Source organism: Corylus avellana, chromosome 3 (genome assembly GCF_965113065.1).
Source record: "Corylus avellana chromosome 3, dhCorAvel1.hap1.2, whole genome shotgun sequence".
Classification (NCBI taxonomy): Eukaryota; Viridiplantae; Streptophyta; class Magnoliopsida; order Fagales; family Betulaceae; genus Corylus; species Corylus avellana.
The window spans coordinates 23,482,250-23,498,888 of NC_142492.1; the positions used below are offsets into that span (position 1 = coordinate 23,482,250).

Consider the following 16,639-nt stretch of genomic DNA (forward strand, 5'->3'; position numbering starts at 1 on the left):
TTATTTTTATTTTTATTTTTATTTAACTCAATTTATAAATTTATCACGTCTTTTTTAAAAGTATATATATATATATATATATAGTAAATGTGTGCTTCTCACATGTTCCATAAAATTATCTAATTATCATTTTTATTGACACAGGTCAAATAGCCAAACACATTCAATATACATATTACATAGCATGCAGATATGAATTGTTTTTGGGATTTATACTTCTGTTTACAGGGTAGACACTACAAATAAATGATTATTTTCATTTCATAGTCATAATTTAAAGTTCGAAGTTTGTACATTTAACAGTATATATATGACATGTCTATACAAGGAAAGAGAGAGAGAATTCGAACTTGTAACCACCGGTTCATGAAGCGTGGTTTACAGCCGATTGAACTACTTCTTGAAGACTACGTGATGTCAATATTAGTACATATTCAAAAAATTTAAATAATATGATATACATCTAAGTACATGATTTCAATATGACAATATACATAATGCCATATTATTTAAATTTTTGTCACAGCTCTAGAGCCTCGTTGTTTGTATCTCTTATTATACTCTCATGCTACTAAACTAATGCCACATTAGCCCTTGGATTGGCCTTTATTAAAAAAGAAAAAAAAAATTAAGGGCTAATAAACATCGACACATCAGCCAAGTAATATAGAAGTTTATTTAAAATTACTCAATGAGAAATATTACCAATAACAAATGGGAAAGAAAAATGTTAAGTGAGATATGAGATGAATATTTAAAATTACTCAATGAAAAATATTACCACTAGCAAATGGGAAAGAAAAATGTTATTTTGCATTCTCTCATACTCAATTGACGTTGCATGCTTAACTCACCCTTGGATCAATCTTAATTGAAAAAAAATAAAAAAATAAAAAAAATCAAGGGTAAATTGAACAAGCCATGTTATCTGAGTATGCTGAGACAGTAGCATTTCGGACAAACTTCCGGTTCGGACAAACTTGAAGCAATCAATCTGTTCACGGCTCTCTTGAGCTTCCAAGCCGTCAGTTCGACCACTAGAAATGATCCACAGCTGACCTGTGAATCCTTTTCTGAAGTAGAAATTAGCCAAAATAATATATATATATATATATATATATATATATATATATATATATATATATATATATATATATATGTGTGTGTGTGTGTGTGAAAAATGTCAATCAAAACTGCTTCTTTACATTTCTTTCAAAACTCAGCAACAGCATGAAAGAATTAAAATTCAGCAGAAACGCATTAGACTACAGACTGCTCAGTATTTACAATATTATACATAATGGCATGAATTAGTTACAAATTTGAATTCATGAAGCTAAGGATAAGAGCCACCAAAATTGTAAATGTTTAGAATATCTGGTACAAGTTACCCACACCAAGGGGAGAACATGAATGGGAGGGAACCCCAGCCAAGCCAAGAAAATCCAAACGTATAAGTTGGCCAACAGCAACTGGAAGAAATGAGCTAGAGCCTTATAAGTGAACTTTTGCTATTTCTCTCTCTTCAGAAATCACTTTCGGTGCCTCCGCTTTTGTTCAACTCTTTGCCTCTTCTCGTCATCCCACTCGCGATCATAGATGCTGAGACCATGGTTAAGGACTTGCAATGGCAGGCAGGCATCATGTCACTAGCTAAATTTAAAGTAAAAGACAATAATTTGAAGAAGTAGATTCTGACAATTATTTGGCAAAGGATCCTGACAGTGAATAATGTATGGATGTAAGTGTAATAACATGCGTGTGTGCGCATAAATATTATATATGTATATGCAAGATACCATGAAAACTAATTTTAAGGATACGGGTCTGATTCGCGACGGGTCATTTTGCTTGCAACTTCTTTACCATGAATCCTTAGACTTGGTTCGTCCAAGTAACCTGCACGCTGAATCATTGCTCCCTTCCGGTCTCCCCTGTCTCTTCCTTCGTACGATTGTGACACACCAATACTAAGGGGAGGAGGTGGCGGAGCCACAGGTGAATACTCACCAGCTTCCCCTGATGGCATATGCTCCCTTTTAAGTTTCCGCCTCTTAGAAGCTGCACTTGCATCCATATCATCTTTTAAAACGCTTGCTTTCTCCCTCTCTCTTTCCCTTTCTCTTTCCCTCTCCTCTGCCTACATGCAGCACTAAAAGAATTGAGAGACAACTTCATGTTTTAAGTGTGATGAAAATGTTGATTGCTAAGGGCGTATCCCAAAAACTAAATCTATCCATTCTAAGAATCAATACATCTATCAGTAATCAAATTATATACATAGCAAGGCACCAATGAAATGGAAAAATTATATGGAAAGCCAAAATTCCATGTATGACTAGAATATTGCATTAATAGCTGGCCATTCCAATAGAATGTAATATCACTTGAATTCGAAGTGGGAAGTAGTAAAAACAAAATACAAATAAATCTGAAGAAAAAAAAAGAGAGAAATATTCAACTATAGACAAGCCAGTCAGAATGACAATCAGATAAGCTGTAGGCTACCATTTAAAATAAGCTAGTAATTTCATAGGAGAGATTGTCCACTCTTCAGAAAAAAAAAAAAAAAAAAAAATAAAGAAGATTGATAAATCATTTCCATTGAAATGGTGATTTTCCATTATGGGCTTCAAGACCAAGTCCATTAAGCCAAAGAACATGACTATGAAGTTTTGGACTATTACTAAACTCACATAACCTACATATGACCAACTTAATTCGATTCAGTCATTGTGCATAAAACATCTAACAAGAAGCACATATTCTAACTCGATTGCCAGACAATTCCCCAGTTACATCGTCAAAGGGTTTGTTCTAAATGTAAATGACAGTTAAATTAATAAATAAGGGCTGATAAATACCTTCATTGACAGTGCCTCTCTTTCCTCTCGCTTTCTCTCTCGGAAATCATCATCTCTTCTACGTTTTGCATCATCCTGTGAAGATAAGGAATTCTCTTCAGATCGTCTCCGTTCTTTCTCTTCATGTCTTGGAGATAGCCTTTGAGAATGTCGGGTGCCTCCAAACCTTCTATCAGCATCTTCATCTCTTCTACCAGTATTGACAGATTGGGGGACCACATTAGGCGGTAACGGTGGAGGTGGAGGCAAGCCTTGATTATGAAACCGATCGTCATTATGAGATTTTTCTGCAGATGTATCATTGTACCTTAATTTACTTCTGTCATCTTTGTTCCTATCATCTTTACCTTTGTCAGGGACTCTATCAAAACTCCTATCAGAACCTCTCTCTTGAACTCTCTCAACTGAACGCTCTGTTCCGTATCTTTCGATTGACCTATCCCTAGATTTTTCAGAGAAAATGTCATCACTGCGGGACTTATCAGAACGATCTACTCTATCCCTATAGTCCCTGTCATATCTCTCATTGCCCTTATCTTTTGATCTATCCAAGGGCTTATCCGTGGGCCTATAGAGTTCATCAGTTCCATGATCCACAGACCTCTCTCTATCAGACAATCGAACATCACCCTCTAAATCTCTTGTTTCAGAATCCCCTTTCCGGCGTTTACTTAGTCTATCAGGTTCTTCAGAAGGACTGCCTCTCTTTTGCAGCTTATCGCTAGACTTGGAGGCAATTACAGAATTATCATGCCTAGGAGAATGAACAACACGAGAAGGGGGCCTTGGTACATCAGAAACTTCAGCACCATCATCCTTTACAGCAGAAATCCTTATATCTGAAGCCTTGGCAGCTCCACTTTCAGCCTTCGATTCATTACCGTGAGTATCTGATGATGTTCTAGCAGATGGAGTTGAACCTTTACCTGAAGCTGAAACTGTGTTACCATTTGCATTGACTGCAGAGGTAGAATTAGTAGCTCCAACCTGCCTGCCCTCTGATGCATGAGTTGAAAGATCCTTGTCACCAGTAGAAGAGCCAGAAGTCCTGGCAACAGCTTTTCCAGACCTACTATCATCTTTTGCGAGATCTTGTTTTGGAGTCTTAGTAATTGATGCAGCAGACACTGACCTTTTTGCCAACGCTCTTAACTGCCATTGGAGGAATTTTAAACATTAGAAAGGGAAGGAAATATATGATTGAAAGAGTGCGTGAGAGAGAGAGAGGATGGGAGAAAAGAATGACGAAAAAAATCAACAGCAGTTATGAATTATTAGGTGATAAATCACAACATCAAGAAACTAACACGCCAAATAGTATTATGTCCAACATAGGATAACTAGCAGATCATAAAGTGTCAAAGTAATACTCCCCCAAGTATTCTATATCCACTTTGAACCCCAAACAATTGAAAAGAAAAAAAAAAACAAAAACAAAACTAACAATGTAAAGATCACAGCAAAGAACAAGCAAATTGAAGATGATAAAGTTTAATTTTATATTGCTAGAACACATCTTCACAACATTTAAATTTAACAATAAACTCAAATGGACACCACAGTCCAGGTCAAAGGACATCTAATTTGTCCTTCAAATAATGAGGTAGTACCGTAGTTTTATCTTAATTTCTCTCTAATTGATAAGAGTGACTCATTCAACACAGTTGAGTATTTGCCCGTCACATACCACCAAGAGTTTTTATCCGTAAGGACCCAATTATGAGGACAAAAGGAGAGGAAACCCATTCCTGGAGCGAGCATGAAGCACAGGTTTTAAGTAAAAGTGGAGAGGCAACCAGCATTGTGAGAGAAGCTTATAACAAATACTACTAACAAATTACAGATGAGATGTTGCAATTATTGCACGTAGGAACAAGGAAGCACCATCTAGCTGTACTCTCTATTAAAGCAGGGCCACCTTTTAAAACCGCAATTACATACAAAATCATACTAAAATTTCCATTGTTTGGTGCAATGAGATCTATTTAATTGTATTAAACAAAAGATATTAGATAATACCTCAGCTTCTGTAGAGTTCTTTGGAACAAGTTTTGCCATGTTTTCATCCAATGTTCTTGAGGATTCATCCACCTGCTTTGGATTCTCTATTGATCTTGATGTTCCAGATTGTACAGCGGCTGAGGGTAAGGATGATTGGGCATCAGACGCATTACCAACTTTTAGTTTTAGACTTCCAGGATCAGACTTTGCAATTGCAAGACTTTCAGTTCTTTCCGATCTCCCATCTGCTGGTTTTGTTTTTAATATCTGTTCTTTCACAGAATTCCCAGAATCGGAATATAGGTTTGTTGTGGCAACTGTTTTTCCCCCAGCAGCTTCACTTTGAGAAACTTTGGAAGAACTACTTTGCACAGGTGCTGAATTACCAGCTGAAGACTTTGAAGAAGGCGGTAGCGCAGGCTTATTATCAAGATAGCCGTTGCCAAATTCTTCATCCGTAACCCAGGAAGGCTGCAAAATGAAAGAATATTTAGTCCATGCCGAAGACTGGGCAGAAAGCACACAATGAAAGAAGTAGGATACCTTTCTAGCAGCCAAAGCTGCAGCGACACCTGTTGCCAACACCTTGAGATCCTCTCTTTCATCACTTTTGATCTTAGCTACCTGCATGGAAGGTAGAAATATATCAAAATGCTCTAAATTGACCAGAAAGAAGCAGATAATTCAAGAGAAAAAGCAGAACATTCAACATATCTCTTACCCGCTTTTCAAGATTTATACCAGTCTTTCGAGTAACAGGGAAAACACTAGAAATCTTTGTCAACATTATAAGAGCATTTCGAATTTCCATGTACTCAGCAGATTCCAAGCATTGAATTAATAGCCTTGTTATCCTTTGACTCCATTTCCAATGTACCTATCAGCAATAGGACAAATGAACAACAGTCTATAGCTAAGTGCAGGAAAATACAACCTAATCAAAGTGGGCATAATGATAAGTAACAGTACCTTTTTGCACACCAAGAGATTGAAGAATCTAGAACTTAATATATTACATAAGACTAGCAACGAATTAGCAACAGAAAAAAGAAAAATAGACAGCAAAGTTCTAGCTCTATACTTCACCCATCCAAAGTTCCAGGCCAGGTTCAGCAGAAAAACAAATAAATCACAGGAAGAAATTTAAATAGACTGAAAATCAGTTCAAACAACAACTCCTCTATCACATGCACAAAATAGGAAATCGCTGACCACCTTAATAACATAAATGACGCTGCACAAAGTTGTCACAATTTAGTTTGATTTTGATCAAAATCTAACACATAAAGGAACTGCTAGAAGACCCTGATAAACATGTGGATGGGTCTCAAGTTGGAACCTATTTAGCATATCCCTCTTCAATAATACCCGTGTTGCTACAGGCTTCCCCCTACTTTTTTTTCACTCAGACAACTTCAACTAAATCTCTCTTTCTCGATAGTGCATAATAGGTCTATGTTGTACAAGGCCAAATCATCTTAACAGACTCTCTCATATTTTACTCAATAAGAGATTTTTTTTTTTTTTGATAAATAACTATATCCAACTAAGTTTGAGACATGGTGACCCATAAGGTTGAAGAAGAAATTTTTTTTAGTATACTGAGTTCAGGAACACTAATAAAGCTCAAAAGAACCTATTAAGATTCTAGGAAAGTTTTGGATATAGCACATGGTGTTATTCATTGGAATGTTATGTTTACTCGCCTGTTCATGACTGGGAAATGGAAGTGGTTTCACAATTCTTCAAGTTACTGTATTCCCAACAGATTAGGCAAGGTGATGTGGATAAAATATGTTGGATCCCCTTGAAGAGGAAGAATTTTAAAGTGAAGTGCTATTATCAGGTAATGGTTAATCCGGCACCGACTATTGGTCCTTGGAAGAGTAAAGCTCCTCCGAGAGTGGCTTTTTTTGTGTGGATGGCGGTGTTGGGGAAAATATTAACATTGGACAATTTACGTAAGAAGAACATTATAGTGACGGAGTGGTGTTGTATGTGTAAACACAATAGAGAATCAATTGATCACTTATTATTGCATTGTGAGGTTGCTAGTGAGGTATGGAGCATGGTCCTTCAGTTGTTTGGTGTTACGTGGGGGATGCCGGGTAGGATGAATGACTGTTTGGGAAGTTGGAGGGGAGAAAGGGGTAAACTGTACAAACTTTGCAAATTTGGAGAATGGTTCCTTTGTGTGTTATGTGGTGTCTATAGAGAGAAAGGAATGCACGTTGCTTTGAGGATCGTGAACTTGGACTCATCGAGTTGAAGAAAATGGTACTTCAAACACTTCACTCGTGGAGAGTAATGTGGCATTTGTCGCAAGCATTAACACTTGCCGAATTCTTAGATTTATATGCTTTGTTCTCAGCTTAAAAGCTTTTGTATACTTGGGCCCTATTGTATATGTACTTGAGTTGCACTTATTTATGAATTGATATTACCTATCCAAAAAAAAAAAAAAATTCTAGGAAAATTTATAGAGTTAATAGATATATATAGATGGGTAGTTTCAACATAAAAAGCACTCGGAAAGCTCAATCGAAAAAAACAAGTACATAGACAAAAGGGAGACAGAAGGAAACGGGGTGGGCAATGGTGAGGGGTATAGAGGAGAACTGATACCTTTAAGAAAAATCAAACAATGACAGATGAAGTGAATTGAACTGCTTATGTAAACTTTTGAGTTCTTGAACATTGTGGAAGTTAACAAGGAAATTTTAAATAATTGAAAGGCCCAAGAAAAATAACTCACCCTAACGAACTGGCCATATGTAACTCGCTGGCTGTTTGGATATCTATAATACACAGCAAAGCCTGGCATATTTCCACACTCACGCTCATAAATAGATTCATCACTCTGCAACCCCAAAAGACAGAAAAGCACTGGTCAATGTCAAGAATTAAAGACAAAAAATGGGGAGAATATGAAATTATATTCAATTGCTTTATTGAAATGCCGCCCTATATATAAAAAATTTCCATAACTACAGCAACGGAAACAAAACTAAATTTTGCACAACAATTACAAAACCAACATGAAGTGGTAATTTACCTTCCAATAATAAGCAATCTTTAGTGTCTCACATAAAAACCTTCCAAGTCTACCCGCTTCATATTCAGTGCAGCAGCATATCATAGGTTGTAAGGTCTTACATATCAGAACATCAATGTGGTTCACTGTGTTAAAAAATGGTGTTCCGAGGGAATGAAGAGTGTGCACAAACATGGCACAATAAACAGCGTCTGGCATACTGAAAGTACAGCGAGGAAAAATACAACGCTGAAGAAACTCCATGTTGATCTTCGAAGTATCAGGGCAGGAACTCCACCACTTGTCTTTTTCACGAGAAAGCCGTTTACGAACAGATGCAACATTTTCTTCATGCTTATGGAGTTCAGTAGTCAAGCGATCTAGAGATTCTTGAATTCTTTCTTTGTCTTTCTTCCTTTTGGCGATTGCTGAACTTGAGTTATCAGATAGCTCTTCCAGAGCCTTAAGAGCAGCATGCTGCTTCGTAATTTCAGACTCGTAACGATTTCTAGGAACATAGAGATCATAGAGTGTAAGCCCCCAAAATGTAGCATAGAGATCAGGAGACAGACTATTCCAGGCTTTTGAAGGCAACATGGTTCTAACAGTATCAAGAAGATCAGACCACCTGCATAGAATGGTACAAACATTGAACAGGAAGGAAAAGACGGCTAGTCAGAAATAGGGGTAAATAAATACTACCAGTCCATGCTAACTAATGCCATCAATGTGAGCAAATCAAAAGACCCGATGTGAAAGTTAAAATATGACATTTTCTTACATGTTTGTATCTGTAACCTACAACAGTTTTCCAAAATGTTAAATTCTCAAGCCAAGCAATATGTCAAAAACAGCATAATAAGATGATAATGGTAGAGACTATTACATTATAGGCTTCCTTGGAGAGTCAAGATCCAAAACCACATTTCCAGAATATTCAGTAGGTTCAGACGCTAAGTTTGTGGAAGCAATATTTGTAGCATCACTGTCATCTAAAGGCCAGAAGACATCAGAAGTCCCCCGACACTTGAAGAGCCTCATTACAGGGCGATATATCAAAAAAGCAACCTATGTGGGGGAAAAGAAAAACACGATAAGAAGGATGTTACTAACTCTGTAGCATAAAAGCAACATAATACTCCATGGAAACCATTTGAGGGAAAATTTTACACAGCATTAAAATAGAGAAAGAAGAAAATAGAATTAAAAAGAAAAAAAGAAAGCTTTATGAAAGTAAACAGAAAAAGAGATAAACAAGCCATCATAAGTGTTTTATCAAATAGGGTAGAGAGTAACCAGAGAGAGAGAGAGAAGACATACCTCAGGATCAAGGTGGTAAAGATGGACAAGATCATCAAGCGAGGGAATCAACTGGGCGTAAGCCAACGCTGGTGTCACTGCACTGCAAAGGAATTCCACAAATTGAAGAAGAGTACCATGGCATCTATCAAACTGCTCGCAAACCATCTTTATATAAGGGGCATCTGCATTTATGACGACCCTGCAGAAAATAATAGAATCAGGTGCTGTATCCAAGTAGCTTTTGTTCTCATTTTTGTTTTTCCTCACTGACACTCACTACTTGACATATTATGAATCTTATGGCAATCAACTTTGGCAGGCAAAAAGTATCCAAGCAAATCATGCACAACAATCTGTCAGGACCTGATCAAAAAACATTAAGGGTAAAGGACAAAAGAGAAATGAAAGACCCGGAATTAAATAAGGGGAAGCTAACTAATTTGAATGCTAAGATACAGTTATTCGTTGAACGAAAAACACTATTAGCTTACGTATGATTCTTCAAACCTTCGTGTGTTTTACAGCAACAATAAGTTTCATAGAATACGTAAACATGAGCACAAAGTTCATATGAAACACAATACAGACGCAACAACAGACAAAAGAAAAAAACTCTTTGAAACCCTTTTTGAATAATAGAAAAAGTGAAAAAAGGCCCAAATTTCATAAACAATCATTTCTTTCTGTTCATAACTCAATCGGATTTATGAAAAATCAGTGTAGTCTGCACATGCCTGCTTACTTTTCAACTCATGTCAGTCACTTCAGCCATACAAATTAAAAGACAAATCAGCCATGTTTGATTGTGATGCTAAGGTCAACATCATGGGATTTAACCCCTTTACTCTCACCCAAATCAAGAAACCAGAATACACATTAGCAATAGATTTCTAAGTACACCAATAGCCAACTCATAAACAACTTGAATATAGTGCCCTTATGTCTGCTTTCTATAAAAACAGAATTGCTTGGGAGAAGAAAATGTAGATTGTTACTTTGAGTGAATATTTAGCAAATAGATTTCTAAAGCTTACACAGAACGATGTTGAGCAATGAGTAACAAAAGAGGAACTGCCAACTTTGGTTCATCTTTTGAAAGCAACGAGTCCCTTAGCCTGTTAGTTGACTTGATCAAGGCCTGCATAGAGAATTATATGTTAAATTATATGTTAACAACTTAGCATTTCAAATACCATGATAGTAAACTCAGCACGCTTCACTATTACAAAAACAAGAAAGTCAATTTAACAGCACCAGAAGTTCAAGCAATGTGTTAAAAACAAGAGTTACAAATTCATGACATTTTGGTTTTGACCATTTTTGTCTACCAGCTATATTAGAACAATGAGTACTGCATATTTTGCAACATTGAATTTTCCCAAAACCAATGCAGACTTTAGTGTACGACAAAAATTAAACCACAAGTCTCAGAGCATCTGGTTATTGATACACAATACCAGAAATACCATTCAACTTAAATGAAAATTTCCAATCATAAGGCTTACAGGCTTCTGAGTCTCATATGGGACATATTTCACCCTTAGAATTCAGCGCTTCCAAAAGAAACCCCATAATGTTTGCTCCATAATATATATATTTTTTTGATAAGTAATGTTGTATATCAAAAAAGCGCAATGCGCCTCTAGGTACACAACGAGTATACATAGGAAAACCTGTGTTAACCCACAAAAAACCAAAGCCAAAAAAGAACCCTAGACCCCAAAAGAAACCTAAAAAAACCCTGAAACCCAACACCCATAATAGCCCTAATCTCCCAAGGCAAGCCTAAACCACCCTGCCTTTGACCCTACTCTATTAGCCTCAAAATTAATGGAGCATTCCAAATTTTTGAGCTCTCTCCTCTTCCCCTTAGAATTTGAAACAGAAATCCCCTCTACACAGTACCAATCCTCTTCAATGACTGAAAAAAGATTCAAAAGTCTTTTCTTGTCACCCCCAAAAGTCAATCCCAAAGTGGGAGCGCATTCCATCGCGTCGAGCACCCCCTCGGAATATCCTTCCAACCCCACCACCGGAGTGTCCGCCACAACCTCAGCCAGCATCTTCTTATTCTTATTTAGCTGCTTACCTATATTCTTCTTCATTCTCCGAGAATGTCCCAACTGAGACTTAGAAACAAAAGAATAAATAGGTGTTCCACTCTCCGTCATACCAGGGTGGGAGAGGCGAAATCTCATACCCAGCTTAGCCGCCCCTAAGAGCACACTATCCAATTTGCTGGTGTATTTCATGTTCCTCTTTTCTCTCCTTGCGAGTATTGCAAACTATATTGAGAAGCTCCAACGTGATTTCTTATGGGTGGACTAGGCAAAGAGTTCAAATATCACTTGGTTCACTGGTCCAAAGTTTGTCCACCGCTCTCTAAGAGAGGGGTGAAAATTCGGAACTTGCTAGTGTTCAATCGTGCTCTCTTAAATAAATGACTTGGGTGCTATATGCACAAGAAAAAGGCTTGGTCGAGAGTGGTGGACTCTAAATTTGGTAGTTCGTGGGGTAGGTAACGTTCTATTGAGCCTTCTAGAGCATTTGGGGTGAGGTTATGGAAGAATATTAGGAGGAGTTAGAAGAAATTTTCATGTCACACCAAATTTGAGGAGGGAGATGGCTCCAATATAAGATTCTGACATGATTAGTGAATATGGGGATGTGGTCCTTTTTTTTTTTTGATAAGTAAAAGTATTATATATTAAAAGCGCAGAGGGGCGCAACTCATATACACGGGAAGTATAAAAAGAGAGCGCCTAAGAAGGAGAGAAATGAAAGAGGAAGTCAGAAAAATTAATTACTAAAGGAGCTAGTCAAGCGGCCGTCCAAAAGTAAAGAGTAAAAAAGAAAAGATGAGTCAACTCCTCTATAGTCCTAGTAGAATTCTCAAAACATCTAGCATTTCTTTCAATCCATATACACCACATAAGACATAGAGGAATCATCTTCCATACTACCGCGCTTCGAGCACGACCTCCCGACCACCAGCAATAAAATAAATCTCTCACTCTGCAAGGCATAACCCAATGCAATCCAAACCGACTAAAAATAGTGTGCCAAAGAGTTCTTGCGGTTTCGCAATGGAGAAGAAGATGATCTACCGACTCTCCCGACTTTTTGCACATACAACACCACTCCACCACCACAAAGTTCCTCTTACGTAGATTATCAAGAGTCAAAATTTTGCCTAGGGCAGCGGTCCACCCGAAAAAAGCCACTCGCAAAGGCACCTTAGTGCACCAAATACTCTTCCAAGGAAACACCTCATGGTCAAAATTAGACAAGGCCTTGAAGAGCGACTTAACCTCGAACTTGCCTTTCCTAGACGAGGCCCAGCAAATACGATCCACCGTACCTACAGAGATCTTGTACGAGTACAACCGATCAAAAAAAGGAGCAACCAAATCCATCTCCCAGTCCTGAACGGGTCGTACAAAAATGACATTCCACTCTACAACCCCATTCCTCCAAGTAAAATTATCCTTCACCCAAGTTTCTTTGTGTCTAGCGATGCTGAACAAAGGGAAGTCTTGCCTCAAAGGATTTTCCCCACACCAAATATCATGCCAGAAACGAACTTTCGAACCCACCCCCACCTCAAACCGACAACCTTTGGCAAAGGAACTCCAACCTTGTCAAATATGCTTCCATAAACCCACACCATGAGAACCCCAAACCTCCTTTGTGCACCACCCGCCTTCCTGGTCTTCGTACTTGGCTTTGATAACCTTGCACCAAAGAGCCTCACTCTCATTCGCATATCTCCAAAGCCATTTCCCCAAGAGAGCTTGATTAAACTGATGCAACTTTCGAATACCAAGACCACCGTAGTGCAAAGGATGACAAACTTGATCCCACTTTACAAGATGCAACTTAGCCTCATCTCCCATTCCTCCCCACAAGAAATCTCTTTGGACTTTCTCAAGCCTTTTAGCAACACTCATGGGAATCGGAAACAAAGACAAAAAGTAAGTCGGTAGATTAGACAACGTACTCTTGATGAGAGTTAAACGGCCTCCTTTGGAGAGGTACATCCTCTTCCAACCTGCCATTTGACGCTCCATCTTCTCAATCACATCATTCCACATAACCGTGTCCTTAAACGACGCCCCAAGAGGGAGACCCAGATACTTCATGGGCAACTCAGCAACACTACACCCAAGGATATTAGCTAATACCCCAATGTTCTCCACCTCTCCGATAGCCACAATTTTGGACTTTCCAAGATTAACTCTCAAACCCGAAACAGCCTCAAAACATAAAAGAATGAGGCGCACATACCGGATTTGCTCGAGAGAAGCTTCACAAAAAATCAAGGTATCGTCAGCAAATAAGGAGTGAGAGACCTCCAATTCCGAGATAACCCTATCTCCCACCGAGAAACCTGTCAAAAGTCCTTGGTCAACCGTAGCATTCACCATCTTACTCAAGGCCTCCATAACAAGCACAAAAAGTAAAGGAGAAAGGAGATCCCCTTGCCGAATTCCCCTCGAACTGCTAAAGAACCCTTCCGGAGAGCCATTCACTAAAATGGAAAATCTTACCGAAGTAATACACCACTCTATCCAAGCCTTCCACCTCTCCCCAAAACCACACCTATGCAGCAAGTACAAAATAAAGTCCCAATTTACATGATCGTACGCCTTTTCCAGGTCCAATTTACAAATAACACCTGGCACCCCTTGCTTCATGCGACTATCCACACATTCGTTTGCAATAAGAACTGAATCTAGGGATGTGGTCCTTAAGGCAGCCTTTCCAGATTTATTTGGTATTACTTGTGCGAAGAATAGCTTTGTTGTGGTTTCACTTGGAGTTTTATGGCAGTTCCAATCAGTGGAACGTGAGCTTTACTAGAGTGGCTCATGATTGGGAATTAGATATCTTTGCCTCATTCTTCAAGGCATTGTATTCAGATAGAATGAGACGAGAAAGTAAAGACGAAATTCTATCTTCGAATATTTGTCTAAGAAGAAGACAAAACTTCATTGGCCTTCGAAGACAAAGTACCTCCAATAATTCCGCCTGACTCCCCGTCTGACATTTCGGAGGCAGAGGTGGGGCAGAAATCCTCTAGCATTCAACTCAGGCAGAAGCAAAAAGTGGAAATGGTGTTTCCAACTCCGATGGAGTCAGAATACACCCTTAGGGATAAGCCTTCATTGTTCAATTTTTAAATCTCTAAATACACGAGGAAAATATTCTCTTACATTTATAGAAGGTTAATACTTCACCAAAAATAATGCTACTAGGTTTGGCACATATTGATACATCAAGCCACCAAGTACTATCTGGGATTCTTTGATTCTAAGATTCAAAAATTATATCATAGGATTCCTTAGAAAGAGGAAGCAGATAGGTTTCAGATCAGTTAGTTAAGATCCAATTCGAAGCGTAGAAATTTAACTATATCACTCTCCAGCAAATTCTAATTCATCTGACTTCAAGAGCTATGGGGATCCAAACTTTTTTTATAAGAAAAAATAATCAAATTCACCTTTCTTTCTCGAAAACTGCTGCATCTCTGTCACACCTCACATAACCCTAACATAAAGAACTCGGGCTCCAAGTCACTTAAAATTGAAAAATAAAAGCCCACTTTATTGGACCCCTTTCTTATTCCAACACACACAACCTGGATCATCACAAACAAGCAATAAAATCATGGAAAATGACCCATTTAGCAAGAAAATTCTAAGAGTGCAGAAATTCTGAATATATCCCCAACTCAAACATAATAAACTCTAAATCTAAAATAGATATAGAGCAAATCAGCCCCTTAGTGGCTCCCCATTTTATTGCTAAAACTTCTCATCAACTTTAATTGCATCACAAGCATAAGACGCCATATTAGGAACGATGAATTAAATCAGCGTCCACCCAAAAAAAAAAAAAAAAAAAGTACCTTGTTATTTCGTGTTACTCCAAAAGAAGTTGCCTGATACCGGAGAGTCTCACCACCTGCCATGGCATCCAGCTGTTCCTCAGTCAGGTTCTCTGTGTACTGGACATTTGCCATTTGTTGAATAAGCTCCTGATATAATCATAAAACTCCAATCAATCATTATAAGGCTTGGTAACAATTACGTATCATAAATGATGCAACTTTCAGACCTCAAAAATACCTGCAAGAGAACAAGCTCAATTCCCTGCCCCTTTTTTAACTGGTTCACAAGATACTGGAAAAGACCCCTCAATTCCATTGATGGGTACTTCTTACACCTATAAACAATGATAGTGAATTAGTGAAAAGTCAAAAAGGTAACCATGGAAGGTTCTATGCAATCTCGAAAGTTAAAAGCGCATGTTTGACAAACAACTATCCACACACAGAATAATGACAACGATTAGCAAGTATGAATCCACATGAAAAAGAAAGAAAAGAATATGGCATCTCCGTCAAATCATCAATAAATACCCGAACTTTCCCAATGTCAGATGAAACAATAGAGGAAACTATTATCATTCACCGCATAAAGCATCCTTAATAATACGTAAAATATAATAATTGAGATACCATATACAGAAAAAGCTAGCACCTAGGTTAATAATAGCTCTTCCAATATATCACCAGCAGAAAGCTTGGACTGCAAAATTGAAACAAATATGTGCAACAACAACAAAAAACACACCCACAGAGTACATTTTCTTTTTTTGATAACGAGGAACCCCTCCAAGGCAGGGCCACTTCGTGTACCTACCCCTATTAGGTAAAATTTGGACCCCTAGAAAGCGCCCCCGCTACACAGATCGGGTAATACTCTAGCTTCACGGGCGGCCTAGCCCCAAGGAATTGTTTGCAACCAAGGGGACTTGAACCTTAGACCTCATGGACTACCACAAAGACCAAGGCTCTTACGACTTGAGCCAACCCCTTGGGGTTCACATAGACAGCCAATAGATAAAGAAAGTCTACTAAGGAAGCATAGTAGACTCTAACTGGATAAGTTACTTCAAGATATTAAATAATAGTCTACCTAGGCGAGGTGGTCACTTAATAGTAAGTTGAAGTTGGTTTCTAATTTCCCTAAGAACCATTTTCAGCTAAGGTGAATGGAAGTGCAAACTATGCTAAATAAACGAAACAAGAAATGGAAAATGCATCGTTAAATCATTCAGTCACTGATAGCAGTGAGTAGCATGCCCCACCAGAAGCAGTGTAAGAACTCTAGTTGCACTCAACATAGCAAACTTGGGCATGATGGCTCTTTGTGCAAAAAGAAGGAACACAATGGGACAATTTAAAAGAGGGTGAGATCTATTGCTCCATCACACCCACCAATTTTGTAGTTCTCCACTCATTTTTTCACTTTGGATTTATTTTACATAATTCCTAAAGGTCTGCTTTTACAGCTAAGTGAAAAATATAATGTGCATGTGCGTGTGTGTATCAGAAAAAATTCCATAATCTTCAAGGCTTTTATTCTTTCAA

The 16,639-nt window shown here is 38.1% G+C and overlaps 1 protein-coding gene across 1 annotated transcript in view; it reads right to left on the reverse strand.

Moving 5' to 3' along the window:
* Positions 1-1,185: 1,185 nt before the first annotated feature.
* THO2 overlaps positions 1,186-16,639 on the reverse strand; it is a 52,628-nt gene continuing 37,174 nt past the window's right edge. The window contains exons 20-32 of the mRNA XM_059586431.2: positions 15,333-15,429; positions 15,113-15,241; positions 10,236-10,339; positions 9,220-9,400; positions 8,786-8,967; positions 7,921-8,527; positions 7,621-7,725; positions 5,587-5,742; positions 5,409-5,489; positions 4,884-5,336; positions 2,865-4,016; positions 1,824-2,140; positions 1,186-1,602 (exon numbers count right to left, since the gene is read on the reverse strand). Coding sequence (XP_059442414.2) covers positions 1,533-1,602; positions 1,824-2,140; positions 2,865-4,016; positions 4,884-5,336; positions 5,409-5,489; positions 5,587-5,742; positions 7,621-7,725; positions 7,921-8,527; positions 8,786-8,967; positions 9,220-9,400; positions 10,236-10,339; positions 15,113-15,241; positions 15,333-15,429 — 3,634 coding nt within the window. The 3' untranslated portion in view covers positions 1,186-1,532. The remainder of the gene's footprint in view (positions 1,603-1,823; positions 2,141-2,864; positions 4,017-4,883; positions 5,337-5,408; positions 5,490-5,586; positions 5,743-7,620; positions 7,726-7,920; positions 8,528-8,785; positions 8,968-9,219; positions 9,401-10,235; positions 10,340-15,112; positions 15,242-15,332; positions 15,430-16,639) is intronic.